Source organism: Urocampus carinirostris, chromosome 12 (assembly GCF_059441175.1).
Source record: "Urocampus carinirostris isolate Australia breed hairy pipefish chromosome 12, RoL_Ucar_1.0, whole genome shotgun sequence".
NCBI lineage: Eukaryota > Metazoa > Chordata > Actinopteri > Syngnathiformes > Syngnathidae > Urocampus > Urocampus carinirostris.
The window spans coordinates 11,265,895-11,287,652 of NC_142360.1; the positions used below are offsets into that span (position 1 = coordinate 11,265,895).

The window sequence follows — 21,758 nt, forward strand, 5'->3', positions numbered from 1 at the left end:
TACATGAGCATGTGGGAAGTACATTGTTGACATCAGGGGTTTTACAACTTGGCCACTTTTCCATTTATTATTGCTTCTTTTTTGTTAAAAGACATTCCTATGTTAATGTAACTCAAAGGAGCAGCAACTTAACATTTGCCAACACTGCTTTGACGCTTTGTACAATTACCCAATAATAGTAAACAAAAAAATGTGAATAAATTGTGGGACCAAATACTCAATACTTCAAAGGCGTGGGTTTTGTCTTGGCATTGGTGCGGCCATAGCGCGTGAGGAAATACTACTGGTGGGGACAAAACAAGGATATATCAGGGTCAGAACACCTTTTTTCATGGACATTTTTAAGGACTTTCAAAAGGCAATTTTCCAATTTCTCCAGGGTCATTAAAAGAAAAAAATCCGGTGTGAATATTGTATTTTGCAGAGCCAAAAATATATCTAAGATTTACAAACAGTATGCAATTTTTAATCTTGCGTGTGGATCTACCAAGACATATGACCTATAGATTTTAGCTAAATTGCATATACAAACACTCCCCTACTTACGACCATTCGACTTTATGGGATGTCGAAAATTATCCAGACATTGCTGTAAGTTAGATTTTGTATTGTAGAGAACATTACTGTAGTGCTTCTTTCCGCTGCTACCGGCGTGTGGCGCTGTGAGAGGTCACCCGGTATCCACTCCAAAAAGGAAATCCGCTGCCTCTTCCTAGTTCGTGTGTAAACATATTTTACTCCATGTCTAGCGCGCCAAGAAACTTTGAGTCGTCTAACTCTTGAAGCTCATCTTCCAAAAGTAACTTAACTTATCTTTATGGAGCATATTATTTTATAATTATTTTTATTTTTTGGGTACGAAACAATCCAGGTCACTTACACAAGCCCTAAACATACTTATATAAACCGTAAGTATGGCAGCGTCTGTATGCGTTTCTGAGACAAATATTTCCCTATATAGGTATTGGTAAAAATTACATTAATATGTAGCGTATAATTTTCAGTTGAAGGAAGTTCTTTACATTACAATTTACCACTGGAATATACCACCATTATTTTTGCATGGCCCAGGAAAAATGCCCATAATTGATACATAATCCTTGCACTAATGCACATTTCATAGTAACTTTAGGTGTAGCATGCACCTGTCCTCTTTGGCACGACCCATAGGGGGCAATGACGCTTCATAGGACAATGCCGTGCAAACTAATGCCAGCTAGAGTTAATCACGAGGGAAGAAGAAAAGAAATGCAATGGCAAAGTAAAGCCACCGGTGAGCAGTGTCAGTTTGAATTTCAAGCAGACTCGTTGAAAACATGGCATAAATTTCAAGCATTTATGAGCACTTTACACAAAATTCAAGCACTTTTCAAACCTTAAAAACAACATTAAAATCCAATCATTCTCATGGATTTCAAGCAACCGTACAAGCCCTATATATCGGTGGGGGCACGTGATCTCGATCCATGACAAAACTATGCTCTTGCAATAATTGCTTTACAATATGTTTTTAAATAACATTTTAGCTCCGTCAATCCATTTTCCGGGATTGGGTCGCCGGAGCAACAGCTTCAGCTGGGAAACCCAGAATTCTCTATCCCCAGCCACTTTATCCAGCTCATCTGCTTGGATCCCGAGGTGTTCCCAGGCCAAGCTAGAGACATAGACTCTCCAGCATGTCCTAGATTGTCCCCGGCGCCTCCTGATGGTGGGACATGCCGGGAATACCTCAGGAAGGAGGCCTCCAGGACGCATCCTTGTCAGATGCCTGAGCCAACTCAACTGGCTCCTCTCAATGGGAAGGAGCAGCGGCTCTACACTGAGTCCCACCCGGATGACTGAGCTTCTCACTTTATCTCCATAGGAGAGCCCAGCCACCCAGCATAGAAAACTCCTTTTAGCTGTTTATCCGGGATATCATTATTTTGGTCTAAAACATTAAGATCCTCCCCAAAACCCCAAAAATACGGGGCAGTGCACGGGTTATTTGTACAGTCCAGGTTGCCTCATTTGCTGCAGGACTGTTAACTATTTTAAAAACACCTACTAAAATAGTTCAGACTTTTTTTCAAAATAGGAAATGCATTACATTAGCATTGCTATGTAACAAATAACCTCCATTGAAACAAATCAGCTGAATGAAACAGGACCTCTAAAATTGATATGCAAGTCAAAACTTATGAAATGTGTCAATTATGACTTTTTCTTTTTGCAGGCTGGATTCCTATCCCAAATCTATCCGTCCAATATAGTGAATAACGGTGTTCATCCTTCAAACATGACACAGAAATAATTGTGTGTAACATGTTTTGGGAGACATTCTTCACGTTCGGTCTATAAAGATTCATAAGAACACTGTGGAGGAGCAACATTCACTGACTTTGGGGGAGCCAAAAGCAGGAGAAGGTAAACGCTAGAGAGGCTGGAGGTCCTCTTGTTGCGCCAGTCACATCTTGCCCTGCTTCAGCCTCTCGATGTGGTGGCACAGCTTGAGGGCGGGCCCCAGCTTCAGGCCCATGTACTTCATGATCATGTCGCTCCGCAGCAGCAACAGTGCCTTGCCGTCAATTTCCTGAGAAAGTACACACGGGCGCAGTTAGTGCCTAGAGCAGGGGTCGGGAATCTATGGCACGCGAGCCATATGTGGCTCTTTTAAAGAGTACATCGGGGTCAGAGGAAAAAAAACTCCCTCACTCAAATCTTCTCTGAGCTTTTCATGTTTAGAGATGTGCGAAGCCGGATTTTGTCATGCGGAGCCAAAGCAACAGTGTTCTCAAGGTGGCTCAGTCAAATAGGATACAGTTTCAACTACAGTTTACAGTCAAAGTGTCACATCAACACATCAACAGAGTCTGTCTTGGCTGTACGTCGCTAAGGAATCCTTTATATGAAAGGTCATTAAACGATCACTGTTGACATACTTTATGATAGAAACCCCAAAATAACAAACTTTAACACCCAAAAATGCCACTAAAGCCCTCAGAGCTATTTGATTGGGTGAGCGTTAGGATTGGTGGATCTATGCACATAGTACACGCACTCCTTACTCGGCCCAGCACTGTCTGTGGTATTCTTGTTTGCAGTATTTTGTGACATTTTGACATAACAACTTTGCTCGCTCATTGTTTTGAGACCATTTGTTTAGGACAAAAAAACAGTCAAAATGAGCCTCAACACTGCATTAGGCAGACAAACTAAGTGGTATATTTATATTGATATTGGGACACAGGCTCTGGAATTATTATTTCATAAATTTGATCAAATCATCGAATGTCAAATAAAATTTGCTTAAAAATTTGCTTTTGTCTAAAATATATGCGTATGGCTCTCTCTCAAAAGCTCAAACAAAACCCAAAAAGAATAATAACAAAAATATATTACTTTTATGGTTCTTTGGGTTAAAAAGGTTCCTGACCCCTGGTCTAGAGCGCAGGCAACCGAAAATGAAGGAGTCTTACAGTTACAGTTGTCTTTTTAGAATATAATAAAACACATTTTGGAGCCACTGCAAAGCCACACAATTCCTATGGAAACAAATCTTAAAATTCTGAATTTAAAAATTAAGGTATTACATTTGTCCATTATCTATCGTTTCAGTTACATGTTAAGAACATTACTAGAAAAGTTATTTTTCCATATTCAAAACATTGCAAAGACTGTCTTAGTGTGATGACGAAATTAGAATGCATGCGCTTGTATCAACCGTCTCAATTACTGTAATGCATTACTCTCTGGTCTCCCGTTGTCTAGCATCAAAAGTTTGCAGCTGGTGCAAAATGCTCCAGCGATGATTTTAACTGGGACAAGAATATTTGATCATATTACCCCAATTATGCTAACCTGCACTGGTACCCTGTCAGTTTAAAATGTGATTTTAATATTCTGTTGCTTGGATACAAAGACTTTGCATGGACTCGCCCTCTCTTATCTTTCTTATATCGTTGCCTCTTGTGTTCTTGCTCAGAGCCTACGTTTGGAAACTGTTGGTCTACTCACGATGCCAAGAGCAAAGATCTAAGAAATATCTACAGGTTGGAAAGCGTTCTCCATTCGGGCCCCAGTGCTGTGTAATGTTTTGCCCTCTGATATACACTCTGCAACCTCAGTGGATATGTTTAAATCTAGGGTTAAGTCAGACCTATATTCTATACCTCATGAGTGATGTTGACCTCATACTATTGTTTTCTTGCTCTTGAGGGAGAAGGACGAGCCTGAATGTTGCACGGCGCATGCGTACCAAGTCGTCGTAATGGCACTTAGACCTGATGTACGCAGCTCATCTAGAACAGGGGCCTCCAACCCTTTTCCACCCGAGAGCTACTTTTTGTTACTAATTAGTGAAAAGGGCACTCAGTTTGATTTGAATTTCTAAACTAGCAACATAGCCAGACGGTTTGCTAAATAGCTAAAAGGTAGCTTGATAGTTAGCTAGAAAGGTTTACAGGTAAAAAACTGAAATGGAGGATAGCTAGCTAGCTAAAAGAGCCAACTAAATAGCCAGAAAGAAAGCTGAAAAATGTGAGATGGCTAATTATAAATGAGGCCAAACCTTCGCCTGATAACTAGCAAAAAAAGACAAATTGTGAGCTAGATAGATGTAAAAAAACAGCTATATAGCTTGCTAATTACCGAAAAATGTGTGAAGCTTAAAAAATCTGCACATTTTTTGCTCATTTACTTTCTAAAACCCATGAATTGGAATTTATTTTGTTGCATTTCCTGTAAAATAAATAACAATACCAATATTTTTAATACACGAGCAGATTCTTATTCTATTCTCTTAATTGCTTAAAAAGAATTAGCAACACTTGAATATATTTTTTTGTCCATGAATCTAATGAACTTGTATTTATTAATTTGAATTTCTAAAATAACTATCATGTTATTATCAATTATGTATCATGTTACTGCTATGTTGTTACCAAGTTAATTTTTAAAAATTGGGTTATATAGACTCAGTAAAACCCAAAAATCATTTTACTAGAAAATCACAATGACCCAGAACATTTTGCGATATTTTCAGAACAGTTCCATGGGTACCTTAATCCTCCTTAGGGGGCACCACGTTGGCGACCCCCGATCTACTACCTGCTGCGTCGGTCGAGATTTTTCGGCAGGAAGGGGTCAATTGGACATTCTGTTATTATACTGAGGAATTTGGCCAAAGTGACTCGGTGAAAAATCTCGATGTTATCGCATCTCATCTCATCTCATTAGCTGCACCGCTTATCCTCAGTAGGGTCGCTGGGGTGCTGGAGCCCATCCCAGCAATCATCGGGCAGTGGGCAGGGGACACCCTGAACTGGTTGCCAGCCAATCGCAGGGCACACAGAGACAGACAACTCGCTCGCTCATTCACACCTAGGGACAATTTGGACCGGCCTAATCTGTCGTTTCAAATACAGTGTGTCAGTGTGTGTTTGCGTGACTAGGATAGCTTTTTCTACCTTCGCAATATTGCAAAGATTCAGCCAAAGCTGTCACAATCAGATGCTAGGATAATAATTCATGCGTTTATTACTTCTTGGCTTGATTACTGTAATGTATTGCTCTCTGGTCTCTAAAAGTTTTAACCGAGACAATAAAGTTTGACTATATCACTCCTATATTGGCTAACATGCATTGGCTCCTAGTCTGCTTAAGATGCGACTTTAAGGTGCGTATATATAATATGTTTAAATATATATATATATACCAGTACATCTTATATATATATATATATATATATATATATATATATATAAAATATGTATAGATTAATGCAGGTGTAAAGCATACATTTGTATGTATTCGGTTTATTATTTGACAAACACAGATTCTTTCATGTTTAATTTTGTAGAATATTCTGTTTTGAGCACTATTTTTTATTTGTACAAAAAATGTCAATATTTGAATAAAGAAAAAATGATTGTGTTTTTTTAAAATTCGATTAATTGATTTCGATTTATCGAAAAAATTATCGTAAGATCAATCAATTATTAGAATAATCCTTAGTTGCGGCCCTTTTTCAAGGTGAGGTTTTGAGTTTTTCCTTGCCCGTATCTCGATTTCAGGGGATAGTGTAACTGTGGCCTGTGCAGTCCTTTACAAATAGATGGGACTTGACCTATATTTAATGTTAATGATGACTGTGTATTGTCTGTTGAAGACCTATGCAACATCAACTGCAACCTGGTCATCCTATAACCTTTTGTGCGGCACCTTCTCAAGGTTTCTTAATTTTACTCATCTTGAGGCTATTGAGTTTTTCCTTGCCCTCATGTAGGTTTCAGATCAGGGGGTGTTGTAATGGTGGTCTGTTAAGCCATTTGAGACTTTTTTAAAGGGCTACACAGATAAATGTGACTTGACTTTACATATTGAAAATGGGTCGAAAATAGTAACTTACATGTTTCCGAAACAATTCTGCATGCGGTGCCAATGTCGCAGGATCTGCCTCCCTCACAAACTGCATGACCTCATCAACGGACCAGGAAACCGGGTTTTTAGCCGGCATGTGCCAGCTCTCTTTCTCCGTGGCGCTGCTTTCTGGACCAGTGGTGGAGCTGGCTGCAGCCCCATGGGAAGATTTAGCGGTGACACAATCAAGGCATTGGATTAAGTTGTCAATATGCTTTTTTTTTTTTCTTTCTTTTTTTTGAATGGACAATAACTTAAAAATATCAGCAGCCACTTTTAGGGTTTTGCTTTTCAATCATTAAAAATGTTACATATGTAAAAAATATATATATATTAAAGAAGGTAGAACAAACTGAAGAACTTTGATCCACGCACCTTCAACTCTCCTAAGCAACTGCGTTGACGCCAACTCGGAGGGATTAGAAGCAAGTCGGCGCATCACGGGTGCAGGACCAGACGGTGAGGACAGATACTCCGAACAACTGCGGGCCATTTGTGACCGAGGTGTCATGGAGTTGGAAGCGGACCCCATGTAGTGCTCTGCTTTCATCAAGGCGTTGTCTTCATTTGGCAGGGTCTCAGCTGGAACAGGAAAAAAAAAACGTATAATGAATTTGGTAATTAAAATCAGTTGTTAAAAGCTCAAACTTTGCTTTAAAAAACAACATCCCCATTTCAGCATGCTTCGTGGATGTATTGTATTATTATTTTTTTATTTAACACATTTTTATTGAAGATTATTCACTATGCTCTAAGATAATGTGGCAAATTATCACTATGACTTTTTAGTGATGTAAACAATGTTAGCTAAATAAATTTAGCCTAGCATAATTACATCTAAAGCAGGGGTCAGCAACCTTTTTGGTGTGGAGTGCCACTTTCAAATTACCTTGTAAATCAGTGTGCCACACCAAGATTAATGACTCGCACAACATTTTTTTAATATCCAACAGAGCTGTAATTTTACACCAGTCCAAATATACAACATGGATATATATTTCAATCGTATAACTGACCAATTTATCTTCCACTATTCTTGTTCATCAATCAACTAAATAATTGAATGTGAATAACAAGTGGAAAGGCCTGTAGCCATCCATGACTTCAACTTTTTACCACAAGAATGCACCAGAATTACCGTAAATTCCAGACCATAAGCCGCACCCACCACTTTTTGTTCTTATACAAGCCGCACCCATGTACAAGCCGCGGGCGCCCATACTCAAACTTGCGACACAATCACAAGTTAAACCCGGGCCACACTGTAAATTCCACAATTGTAGGGGTGGGGGGATTTTGTAAGGTTTATTGATCTATATTCTTTATCAATTATCCATTATCCGTTATCGGTCAAATCATAATACGCTACAAAGCCAAGGGGCTGAAACACTTGCTCTCAGCCAAGAGGCTGAGTCAAGGTCCTAGCCACAGAGCCAAGCAGCGATCAGTGTGAATGCACCGTTCCCGATAAGTTCCACAATAGTAACTACATAGATAGTACACGATTGTAACTTCATAAATAGTATTCAAATTCAAAACCACAATTGACATCACAATTAGCAAATGATACCGGTAATTAAGGTATGATTCACTTTTAAAGTCGGGGTCCCGTTGAAAGTAATCCAAGGAAACAAAATGTATATTTCCAAAGTTAAGGGTGGGAAAAATATATATCCACTATTGTCCGCTGCAACAACAGACAGATCTACCGGTAACTCAGCTTTACCACATTTCCCATCAGGCCGCGTTTTCTCCGCCCCTTATTTTTGATTCGTCCGTAGAACACATAACAGAATAAATCTCTAAAATAAATACATTACAAAAATATAAAGTTGCAAATACATATTATACATGGTTACACATATTTACAAAGAAAGACGGTACACCGAGAGAGTTTTCAAAGCTTTAATAATAATAATAATATAACTTTCATCACAAACCGTGCCTTTGAAAGGTACCAACACGCTAGTATGATCACGCTCGCAATGTATCAAACATACCTGTGAAAAAAAAGCACCCCGTACATGAGAATTTCACGGTAAATCGTCTTGAACTTCCTTCTTACAACTGTCACTATCAATGGCATCTTCCTCAGTATCGGAACATAACTTGACTTTACAGAAAATATATGCTAAAATTTAGAGATTGCAGTCTTTCTTGGCGCACATATTCAACTGGTCTTAATCTTACCTTTTAAACTCCTGCGCTGCTGGTGGCCGTTAGAAAAATTCCATAAATTAGCCGCTTCACTGAATAAGCCGCAGGGCTGAACATTTGGGGAAAAAGTAGCGGCTTATAGTCCGGAATTTACGGTAACCATTTTTCATAAACAATGAATTACAATCAAAAAACAAGTGTTATGGACCGCTACCATACTATTCATCAATGATATCAAAACTTGAAATAACAGCAGCAAAGCAGAAGGCACCCGCGCGCACGCATACACGCACACACAGGGTTCTTTAAAATATTCGCCCTCAGTAAATGGTTTTCTGTGCCGAGTGATGCAATGAGCAATGTGCTACCTTGCTTCAGTGGTGGTGTTATTTTCCGTACCTTGACACAGCGCGTTTTAATGTCTCCGCCTTGTCAGACTCATCCTTGAATTCATGTTCATGTTTCGTCTCGTAATGAGGTTTAAGACTTGCTGTGCGAGGTACAACGCTCTCGAGGCATAATGCAGAAAAAAAGCATGGTCTTTTTGCACAAAGCCCCATTTGTCTGTCCACGCTGGCTGGAAAGAACGAGATGTTTTCGCCGTCATGATTCGTTTATTTATCGCGCGCATGTGTGTTTCATTGGCTGGGTTAAAACACAGATCTCTCCTCTGCGAGGCGCCACGCAAACACACACTGACACACAAAGCAGAGGCGGAGGGGCGCTAATGTAAAGCCTCTAAATAACACGGCGCGCAACTGAAAATGTCTAAATATCGGGTAAAAATGCGCATTTTTAAAATATAATCATTATTATCATTATCATTATTATTATTATTATTTTGCCGTCCGCTTGCGCGACACTGGTTAACCCCTCACCGTGCCAGCAGTGGCACGCATGTCATAGGTTGCGACCCCTGATCAAGAGGTATTTAAGAATACCTAGAAATAGCCAGTGGAACAATATTTTTTCACTTAGTCTGTAGTTCAGGGGTCAGAAGACTCTTTTCATGAGTACATAGAGCACGGAGATACAACTATAATGATTTAAATTTCATCTGTTACAATTATTGTATGCACTTACCAGAGTAAGGCACATGCAAACCTATTGTAATACTTGAACTAGTTTGGTCCAGTATATAAAGGGCACAGACTTCACTACAGTTTACAGGCAAGGTGTCACACCAACACACCCTGTTTTTGTTGCAGGTCGCTAAGGAATCCATTACGTGGAAGTTCATTACATAATGTATGTTCACTGTGGAGACACTTTGAGATGAAAACCCACAAAACTTCACAAAGCAACAGCAAAGTATATAGAACAATTTGTTTGGGTAAGCGGTAAGGGTGGGCGGATCTCTTAACACACTGCACACTTCCTTCTCTCTCTCGCAATGTGTCTAGTGCGCTAAATGGAAATATTGTAGAGCTGGAAACTTTTAATTTGCAGTATTTTGTGACATCTTGCACATTGTTCTGTAATGATTATTAACAAAAATAAAGTAAAAATGAGCCTCAACGATCTTAAGTAACTGCGGTAGGTAGACAAGTTTAAAGTGGTATATTTGTTGAGATGGGACACAGGGTCTTGCATAACTATATTTTCTTAAATTTTATCAAATCACCTCAAGTCACAGAGTGAAATAAATGTCTGGATGGTGGGTCTGCCGTTTTTGTTTAATTTTGTCTTAAACTATATGGTGTGGCTCTGTCAAAAAGAATAAAAAAAAAAAAAAAAATCATATTACGTTGCTATTACTGCCTGCTGGAGACTGTACAGCACTTTGAGACGTTTTGTGATGAAGGGCTATACAAATAATCATGAGAAGAATTAATGAGAACAAGAGCATCCTGCAAAGGCTCAGAAGAAACTGTACGCCTTGAAAGAACAAACATCTGCGGGTCGTGGCCTCTTTATCATGTCCATGCGAGCCGTGCAGGTATAGTCATTTATGTCAATTCCCACAATGAAAAAAATATTTAAAGGTATTTATAAAGATTTACCTCATACTCCTAATCAGAGCACTTGATGAATCATATAAATATAAATCCTACATTTTTATTAAAGCAGCATGGGTAAAATGATGTTTCATGGTTGTCTGCTTTTGTCCCAAGAAGAAATAATAGTGTCATGAAAGAGGGTTCACAACTACCTTCCGAAGGATGGGCATCCGTGCGTAAATGTTTGGGCGAGAGCGGCGCAGCATAAGGAGGCGAAACCCCTGCCAGGCTTCTTTTGCTTGGCCGGGCCACCGCAGGAAGGTCCATCGCCTCCTCTTTAACTGGAAGTAGATACAACATGATAACTTGTAGGATTTATCCCAGGGTTTGTACAGATTAAAGCAAGTTAAATATAAGACTTTTTACTACTTTTTTAATGCCTCTTGAAATCAAATTTAAAATCAAGTGGACAAAAGAAATTACAATTTAAACAAACAAAAAACACAAATATTTGTTGCGCACAATACATTCCGCCTTATACACATTACTTGGCATTTTTTTACCATGGCGAAAAACGTCGGACAGCAATTTCCCGTTAATTTTGCACTAACCCAGGTCCAAAGTAAAAATATCTGTCTAAAGTTGCCATGTGTATTAGGGGCAGAGTGAAAGACCTGATTGAAACCATATCACCATCCGTTATTGTGGTCACGCAATGTTGCCACAAAAGAAAATCGGTAAATTACTATTTAAAAAACAATTGACAAATCTTTTTAACTATATTTAGATCAATGATCACATTTTTTAAGACTTATAAAATTTGGATTAAAGACATTTTAATGCCAATTAAGGCCTTTTTTAGAATAATGAATACAATGCTTTTTGAAACTTTTTAAAAATCCTCGGGAACCTTATATCCATAATATACGATAATGTTTTATTGAACTAATTTCTACAAGCCCGTAATTCAGTTACTCAGATCCATCCCCATTCCACAATGAAATAGATTTTTTTCTGAAAAAGACTGATGGAATTGATTCATTATCTCTTTCTTTTGTCAAAGAAAACATATTTGTAATTCAATGAAAACAATTATTTTTATTGAATTATTATTTGAAACCAAAAGGCAGCATCATCACAAAACGAAGTTACTAATGTAACTATGGTTCATTTAGCCTCTGGCCTTTGGCGTTTGGTAGGGGCAAAATATAACTTTTTGTGTTTTCTTCTGCACCTAAAACTAGTTTTGTCTTTGTGACGAAAAATAGCAGTCTTTTGTTTTGCGGTAAGAGGTCTGGAAAACATTGCACAAAACGTCTTCCATTGTGGATACTTATCATTGGACTATTGTGTGCTTTTCATGAGGAGAAAGTATGTATGTAATGTATTTACCTGACTTGGTACTGTCATAGGAACCAGCAAAGTGGGTGAATGGCTTGCTACTGAACAAGTTGTCGCATTGCAGATGGCGGCACACCGTTTCCAAAAAGCGCAACACAAAGGCGGCGCTGGAGGCCGACGGCAGCTTGACCATACGGACACCTCGGTCCGTTCTCACTGGGGATGACAAGTTCAGTTTAACACTATCCAGAGAACACTTCAGCTCCCAGACTGTATATCTTCTTGGTTCATGCTGCTGTTTTGGTAAGCGACAAAGCGAGTAAACAATAATAAATAAACTGGGATGAATGCATAAAAAAAGTTGAAGGTAGATCAAATTTTTATGCAATTGGATGGCACAACTATTTGAGAAAACAGAAGATATCATGTAAAATGTATTTTTATAGTGGCGGCGTGTCTGCGGCACATTTCTGAGGTCATGGGAACAAAATAAGCTACCAGCCTTCCTGTGCGGGGTTTGCATGTTCTACCCGTGCTTGCCCTCCAGTTTCCTCCCACATTCCAAAAACATGCATGTGAGGTTAATTTGCCGGTTCAATCTGTCCCTGGGTGTGAATGAGCGAGTGAGTTGTCCGTCTCTGTGTGCCCTGCCACTAGGGTCAAGCACAGGGTGTCCCCTGCCCACAACCTGAAAACGGCTGGGATAGGCTCCAGCACACCCGTGACCCTACTGAGTATAAGCGGTGCAGCTAATGGATGGATGGATGTATTTGTTCAGCCTACTAAATGATCTCAAATGGCTTTGCATGCTCATAGTTGACTGATAAATGGCATTCCCTGATCTTAGTCCAACACAAAAAAGGAAAACTAAATATACAGATACGCATCACGTTATGTGGGCGGGACCAAGTCCTATTGCGAATATCCAAATTACGCTAGGAACTGAGCCCCACAAAATACTACATGATTTTCTATGGATGCCACTATGTATTTAAAACTACTAATTTGGCCTAAATAAAACCTCTCAAATCACCAAACATAATTTTTGGACAACATTAATTGTGCCCTCAACATATATTGAGATTATTTTGCCAATGTAGGATGAAACATGATCAACAAACTTGAATCGTCTAAAGTTAAACTTTTTGCGGGTCTGTGTCTTTCAAGTGATCATGATGTTGTGTGCGTTACCTCTGACTACCTTCCCGACTCCCGAGTGCGTTTCCAAAGCTCCGAGCAAAACCTGGGGCTTGTATGCGCAGTCTAAACAGGACTGTACAACTTGTTGGAGGACGGAGTTAACGGGTGCTGGGCCAAAATGGTCTGGAAGATGCTGAATTTGCTTGCGGTCCAGGTGTGGGCCACAGTTGCCGTGTTTGTTGACATACACACACGCTGGCATGGAAAAGCAAAGAAACGTAAGAATATACTGTATTGCAACCAACGGCAACCATAGACGTGATATGAGCACCTGTTGATACCACAGTGGGCAGGCTAGCGGGGCTGCCAGGCTGAATCTGAATAGCGGGTCCACCTGGATGCGAAAAGCTTTGCAGAATCTTGGCTTTTCGCTAAAACACACAGAAAGGTACACAAGTGTACTATAATGTTGAAATACTCAAGCGCAGTACACTAACCAAGATTTTTCCAACTTGTTTGCCGGGGGATACACAAGTGTGCAATGGGAAACTACCCAATTTTATTTCTGCAAAAAGGCAGGCCATTGAGTTTGCTTTCTTCCAGTGATCAACTGAGCGACTAAAAGTCAAGACAAGTCATGTTTATTTGTATAGCCCTTAATCACAAGGATTCTCAAAGGGCTATATCATTCCCCCATATCAGTAGGTGGCAGCACATTTCTTTTTTCCCCACTTTTATATGATAATCATATAGGTAATATATAATATATATAGGTATAGGTAATCATAAGGTAATAGAGGAAAGTAGTTATTTGTATTTTGTATGATTAAACTGTTTAAGATTGCACTGCAAAAATAATAATACATCAAATAAAGTAAAAACCCTGCAAATAATTTTGCTGATTACAATTATGATTTTCTTAATTTATCAAAACAATGTTAGCATATATTAAAAACAAATGTTCCAATGGCTGGTAATGTTTGCAAATTTTAAGTATTATTGTTGCTATTTTTATGTTAAACAAATAAAATTTACAGTGCAACAGGTAAAAAAAACATGGGGAAAAAAATAACCTGTAGTGCCCCGTAAGCCACAAATTTTAAAAACTTTTACTTGCTAATTTGGGCAACATGATAATTTAATGGCTTGATGTTTCATTTGGTTGATAAACACTGCACTACCTATCCATCCATTATCTGCACCACTTATCCCCAGTAGTGTCGCGGGGGTGCTGGAGCCCATCCCAGCCATCCTCGGGCAGTGGGCAGGAGACACCCTGAACTGGTTGCAAGCTAGTCGCAGGGCACACAGGGACAGACAATTTGGTCGCTCAATCACAACAAGGGACAATTTGGACCGGCCAATGAACCTAACATGCATGTTTTTAGAATGTGGGAGGAACCGGCGTGCCCGGAGGACACCCACGCAAGCACGCGGAGAACATGCAAACTCCACAGAGGAGGTTCGATCTCATGACCTCAGAACTGTGCCACACACGCGCTAACCACTGCAGCGCCGTGCTGCTGCACTAACCAACCAAAACATAATTCTACATTCACATTTATTTGAGATTAAATTTATGGTCAATTTGGTCCTTTGATGTAGAGTGTCCAACTAGCTCACCTTGCCTCCGGGTTTCGGGCCTCTTTTCCTTTGTGGCCGGCGCGCGAGCTCTACGTCCCGTACAACGCCGCTACCATTCTTGGGGGCTGTGGCGGCTTCAGCCACTGCTTTGAGAAGGGCAAGAGTCTCGCTCTTGGGGCGACGCCCACGGACTCCCTTCCTGACAGGCAGCTGGGGCAGCGGGTTAGGGAGTCTGTAAGGGGCCTGCAAGGAGCGCCTGCTGGGCTTGGAAGGTGATGAGGTTGAGGTAGGCGGGGTCTTTGTCAGGGTGACTGCAATGAATCACGAAACCATTAGTTTGATGCCCTGTATTTTATTCACGCTGACCTGATTTTTACATAGATTTGTTCCATGTTGGTCAGGTTTTCTATTTTCTCCATATTCCCATTCATGTCATGTCTATTTGTTTGTTTTTTGTTTCTCCCTGTTCTCCTCCACATTGTCTTGTCCTGATGTGCTTTGTTGTGTTATCAAATTGTTTATACTTTCTGCATAATAAGGCACCCCACCAAAAAGTCTTCTGTCATGTATAAGGTGCATGAAATTAAGACTACAATGGGAGCAACTGCACATGAAAAGGAGACTATAGTAAAAGCTGCCATGTGTATTTGGCTCCTTATACATTTATGGCAAATATGAATGCAATGATTGATCATTCGATCGCAAAAAATTGGATGCAATGGGAATTAAACTTGAATACTGGCAGTGCGGGTGCCTACCTTTTACTAATAGACCACCAGTGGTACAAATGATAAACAAAATGGCACACTTTCAAATTTCTTGCCAATATGTTTTTTTCTTGGATTCATCATTTATTCCAGAAAATGCAATAGTTCTTTCTTTTAGAATCTGTATAAGGCTGAATCAGCAAAAAAGGGATCCTTACCGCTGTTCCCAGGGGGCTGTAAGCTGTGCTTGGTCAGAGAGCACCAACCAACAGGAAAGATGTCCCGCGAATCATATTTGCACCAGTAGTCGAAGGCACCCCTCCACCCATCGAATGTGACAAAAACCTCGTCGCCAGTCACTTCGCCGATGGTAGCGGGGCAGATGAGGTGTGGGTTCTTCTTATCCACCGCCTCCAGCTTCATGCCCGCTTTGAAGCCGTTTTGTGGGGGGCGTTGGGGCTCCTGAAAATAAGAATGATATCATTACGACAACTGAATTGGAGTGATTGATTGCTGATACCCGTCGCGGTAAGGAAACCTTCATGAAGGCAGTTCCAGGAGCCATCTCTGCTCCATTTAAAGTTTTTAGCAGGAACATTGGCCACGAGGAAGCATTCATGCGAAATCCTGAAGAAAACAAAAACAAGATTTGACTTAAGTTGATTGTTTTTAAAGTAAAAACCAACTAAGATTTTAAACATTATTAAAAAAACTTGATTTTGTTCTTACAGAGCAGTTTTAAGCTGCAAATAAATAGCTATTGTTCAAAGAGACATTAACAATCAAGCATTTTTTTCTGTCCAGATTAATCCCAAGAATTGTTGTCCAAAGAATTCCCAGATCTTATTGACTAATTTGATTTAGATTTTTTTTTATTTCTTAGGTTGCTCCCTCATATCTTTCAGATTTAATTTCCCCCTATGTCCCTGTCCGGAGCCTTTGGTCTGAAAATGCTGCTCGACTAGTGATCCCAAGAGCCAAGAAGAGATCCGCAGGTTCGGGAGCGTTCTCCAGTGCTGTGGAATGCTCTTCCCCCTGAGATTCGATCTGCAACCTCAGTGGAAATGTTTAAATCTAAGCTTAAAACACACTTCTATTCTATAGCATATGAATAGCCTATATTTTATGTTGACAATATCTGTTTATTATTTGTTATTGCAACATCCATTGCAGCCTGGTCATACTGGAAGGGGGATTACCTCATGTGCAATCCCTTCTCAAGGTTTCTTCATTTTCCTCATGTTGACTTTATTGAGTTTTTCCTTGCCCTCATGTAGGTTTTAGATCAGCGGGTGGTGTCATAATAGTCTGTGGTTTAAAATCATCTGTGGTCTGCGCAGCCCTTTGAGACTCTTTGTGATTAAGAGCTCTACAAATAAACCTGATTTGATTTGTTTGTATTTGCATTCTGTCTTATTTTGTGTGATGCAGTTGTTTCTTGGTCAGGCTCTTGTAAAAGAGTTTTTGATCTCAAAGTAAAATAAGTTCTTTAAACCATTATCAGTGGGACCTGTGCATCCCAAAAATGTAGATCATGGCCATTACAGATAAAGTTTACACTGTGTTTTTGAATTTTAAAACTTTTCATGACAACATTTGTGAACTATAATGCCCCAAAGTCATCTCAGTTGCGGAGGACACCATTCTTACCCAGTGGCGGCTGCAGCATGTCTCCGTTTTTCTCGCACGTGCCAATAGGCTGGATGTCATTGGAGTCCACCAGGCGCCAAAAGTCGTTGCTGTTGTCGCTCCCATCCAGGCGAAGGCGCAGGCGAACGCCAGTCATGCCCATGACTGTAGCAATGCACACAGAGGTTGAGTTGCGTGGATCATGGGCCTCCAGCTTCATTCCCACCTTGAAGTCGTTGGACGGTGGTACGAGAGCCTGATTTCATACGGAAAAATAAAGAGGCGGGATGTGAAGAACCGCATCACTACCCTGTTGCTAACCTAAACAGCAGTCCCCAATTGATTGAAGTGGAAGATGTTGTTTTACATTATCGCCTAAAAGATGAAAAAGCCATAAGGCAGTGTCTGAAATAACGTCTGCCCAGACGCCTGGGGCGTGCATCTTTTACGTCTGGCGGACAACTTACAAAACGTCTCCGCCTGGGTGGCCGACAACTTTTTCAAGAAAAAGAAAGAAAAAAAAGAAGAAAAAAAAAAAAAAACACGATTTTTTTTTTTCAAACAAAAGTTTGTATTATTCCGATTTCAAAATGTTGTTAGGTTCTTTTTGAAATTTGCATACTCGGCAGCCAATCAGAAGCCTGCATCGAATAACTTCGTGCTTCCGGACTTACCCGAGCACTCTAAGGTCGTGCATTTGCATATAATTTTCCAAAGTAGACGCACAGAGAACACAAGAAACATTGATAAGTGGTTGGGAATCAAGCCAAAATCTCAGCCCCAGAAGAAAGATTGAAAATCAGCTAACAAAATTTATGATGCTACAAAACGTAAATGTACATTAAAAGCATTGTGGAAAGAGGAGTTCACGTGGCTTGTACCAGACGACCCAATGCAAACATTGCATGAATGAAGATGAGTAAATACAGGAACATACTGATGGCAGATGGAAAACAGCAATGTCATATACATGCAATGAATGTTATAAGTAGATTTATAATACACTTAATTTTAAACTGTTGTTCTGTTATATATTCTGATTATAAATCCGTAATACTTTGCAATAATGGCTTTTTTTTGCGATTAGTCGTCTTATTATGTTTCAAATTGTGAAAAATGGGGCAGGCAACTTTATGGCTGGCAACTTTTCAGAGTTGTCTGCCCTAGTGTCCGGTAACTTTTTGTCATGAGTTTCAGACACTGCATAAGGTATGGAAAGTTTCTTTTTATCTTTAAAAGAAGAATTCCCCAATCTGTCTCTCATTTTTTAAATCATCTTTGAAGAGTTGTAGATTTTTGTATTCTATCTCAGGAGAAGAACAAGAGCTCCTACATAGGAGGACTTTGTTCTTTTCCAGGAAAAAAAAAGTTTGTCTCTAGAGTTCTTTTTTAATCTTAAGTATTTGGCTACAGAAAGTTGGCTTGTTTTCCAAAATCACAAACAGTAAAGACGACAGATTTTATAATGTTTTGTGACACTTCAAACTGTTAAAGCAACACAAATTAAAAACTTTGGCGGGACACATAAGATAAGATAATCCTTTATCCGTCCCACATTGGGGAAATTACTTTTTTTACAGCAGTAAGACAATGAATAATGAATAACAGCTAAGAATATGGACCATATAAACAAGTATTTAGAAATGTAGAAAAAAATGAGAATGAGATCACTAAGAAAAAAAAAATATTCAAAAAAAAAAAAAAAAAAAAAACTGTTACAATTCAACCAAAATGACAAAACCATACCTGACGAAAACAACTTTTTGGTGCCGGCGTCGATGACGTCTCTTTTAGATAGTCATCCCAGGTGAAAGACTCTAAAGAAAAAAACATATTTGAGGTCAACCTTAAAATTATTAATTACTATTTGTGTTAAACAAAACACTGTTGGTGTGGTTACAAAATTTATTTTTTCTTTAAATTGAAAACAATTACTTGCCTTTGGTAACTTCTGGTGTTGTCCCCATTGTTTGTTTATCTTTTTTGCCATCCTTTTGATCTAAATTAAAAATAAAAAAAAAACGAATATGAAATCAAAGGCAGGACTTTTAGTCAGTTGTGTGCTTGTCACATCAAATATATTTTAATTGTGTCTTGTTGCTTGCCTTTTATCTGTGTTTTTCCCATGTTGTCAGCCAGGTGTCCAATGGTGACACTTGATATGGGGCCGCTAAGCTGCTTCTTCAGCTCCCAAGCTTTTTTGTTTCTTTAAAAGTATTTCAGAAAGTAGAATACAATTGTAATCAATGCATCCTTGAAAAAAATGCATCACAATTAAGGTTTCAGAAGTTAATTGTTTTATCGACGTGAAACGTGCGAATATCATCAGTCATAGCTCTAATCAGTTTGCGTATTATTTCCGATTACAAATGTGAGTTTGTGAAACGAAAAAAAAATAAAACCTGCTACAATATTACAGCTTCACTCTTGAAAACCATGCACATATAAAATGGTAAAATTAAACCTGTTATACATAATTTAAAACTGTGTATGAAAAATAAAAACTTGCTCCGTATTCCTTAATTATATCTTAATGCTTTTAGATTTTTTTATGTGTGACTGTCAATTTAAGGCTATGATTATACTAGTTTTTGGTAATATTACAGCTTTATTAGGGAAAATGCTTTTGCGGGAAACAAGATGTATCCTTTTAAAAAAAAACAATTATTTCTTGAAAATCTCAAAGCCTTAATTTTGACACGGTTATGTTTGGAAAATGATTACAGTATTGCAATTGGAGACTACTTTTACTTTAAAAAAATCCATTCTTTAATTCTCATTTATTATTGTACAATTACACTATTTTCTATATATTATTTTAACATGAATATTTTCTTATTAGCCCATTTTACTTTTGCTAAAGTTATTATCATGAATTGTTGTTTTATTGTACACCCAACCCTCTGGTTTCTTTGTGTTCAGAAAATGAACTCATTTTCATTTATCTGGTTGTTTATCAATCCAAATTTGCACAGTCGCCGTTTTTTATGTTTGCATTTGATTTTGTCAATAAATATAGCAATGAGACGAGTGAAAAAAGAAAACATTCAAAATGAAAGTAAAAGTTCTTTGCTTGTGTGTGAAAATCCACAGAAATGTTTGTTTTGTTTCACTCCCAACTTCCAGGTTTCTTTTTATTTATAAAATTAACTTAATTTCATTTATTCCGTCGTTAATTGATGAAAAATTGCTTATGGCATTTGTAATTACAGCAATAAAACGAGAGTAAAAAATCGGACTCAAAATGAAAGTAAAGGTTGTGTGTATGCATGTGTGCTTATTAATTTTCGTTCATTTGCAAATATTTGATTGGGTCACAGACAAGCTATGGTAAAGACTGTGAAGCGTCTAGTGCAGTATACAATACTCAATACAATTATGCAACATTACAATCGCTTCCAATGCTCTAAGTTATGTAATAAGGAAATACAAATTGTACATACGGCACAAACTAAAAATAAATAAGTATATAGCTTTAGAAAAAAAACATATATAAACTTAATTCGCCTCGGGAGGGTCTTACGGACACAGCGATGACGTACGAACATTACGCCATCCAGTACAGTACATTACTGTGCTAGGTAATAGCCAGAGCCCTCTTATTGACAAGTTAGCCGCGAGTGCTAACAAGGTTAGCTAGCTTTTCTTTCGTTTTTTTCCTCCCTTTTTCCACGAAGGAGGGCAATATCCTCCTCACCTTTGTCCCGATAAATGTAACTAACTCTTCTTTTCACCCCTCAAGTGATAGCTTCTCTAAACCCGTTTCATTCCGTAAGCAGCGAAAAAAAACTTACCTGCGCCGACTTTCTTGGGAAAAATAAATAAATAAAATGAGAAATATTTAAGCACTTGTTTTTCTTCCTCCTAATCGCCAGCTGCCATTTTTTCCCTCCACTGTTTTGTGTGCGTGTGCGAATGACACGCATGTAACGTGTGCTAAAAGATCGGACGCTCACGATCGACACGAGGATTTGATTGGATAAGGGGTAAACGGCGGCCAATGAGAGTTTGGCAATTGTCGGGAAGACAGCCAATCAAAATATATTTGTGTTATCATCATCCAATCATGTTGTGAAAGTGTCGGGAAGTTGTGAATTTGGCATTCCGGAGAGTTACGGGAACCGGTGTTGTCCCGCTGAGGTATTTTCATAGAAGTCCCGGCAGCAACGGCCTGAGAGGACCCACTGTGGGAGTCCCGACAGCAGCGGAAGCTACACTGTGGGAGTCCCGGCAGCAACGGCCTGGAGAAGACCCAAAAAGAGGACTGTAAGAGTGCTGTTTGGGAGGGTGGGATGGCAGAGCTACGCCCTTGCACAATAGTATTGCCTTTTACACGCTGGTTAACTACTGTTGAAAGAAAATAACTCTGAAATTGTTTAATTGATGTCGGTTTTGTTTTTGCTGCTGTTGGAGTCGGTGGATTTTTTCAGACCAAGGACAATCAACTTTGGCCTGGACGGATCTATTGACACTAACAAAGATGTTATATAATGAAATTGTGAATATGCTTGATTGCTATTGAGTTTTTCGAGAAAGGTTGTTCAAACCTCACATTGTGTTTGTTGTTAAAATCGTCATATTGGAATATAATATTGTGAATATGCATGATTGCTGTTGTGTTGGTCATAATTGTTTTCTGTTGTTGGTGATCTATTGACACTAACAAAGATGTCATTTAATGAAATTGTGAATATGTTTGATTGCTAATAGGTTTTTCGAGAAGGGTTTTTCAAATCCTCACTATGTGTTTGCTGGTAATAACATCATATTGGAACATAATATTATGATTGTGCTTGATTGCTGTTGTGATTGTCATGATTGTTTTATTTTAATATTAGTGTCAATAAATTTGTTCAAACCT

General features: G+C 38.9%; 1 protein-coding gene across 1 annotated transcript; it reads right to left on the minus strand.

The window, feature by feature from the left end:
* On the minus strand, window positions 1-20,832 carry LOC148354934 (sex comb on midleg-like protein 2). Its single transcript, XM_088349950.1, has 15 exons — window positions 20,692-20,832; window positions 19,003-19,103; window positions 18,837-18,896; window positions 18,644-18,714; window positions 16,919-17,153; window positions 15,807-15,895; window positions 15,487-15,730; window positions 14,601-14,872; window positions 13,309-13,408; window positions 13,029-13,232; window positions 11,889-12,053; window positions 10,709-10,837; window positions 6,775-6,981; window positions 6,389-6,549; window positions 1-2,572 (listed from the first exon to the last, which is right to left on the minus strand). The coding sequence occupies exons 2-15, from the start codon at window positions 19,022-19,024 to the stop codon at window positions 2,447-2,449; spliced, it is 2,085 nt and encodes a 694-aa protein (XP_088206076.1). The 5' UTR covers window positions 19,025-19,103; window positions 20,692-20,832; the 3' UTR covers window positions 1-2,446.
* Window positions 20,833-21,758: the final 926 nt, after the last annotated feature.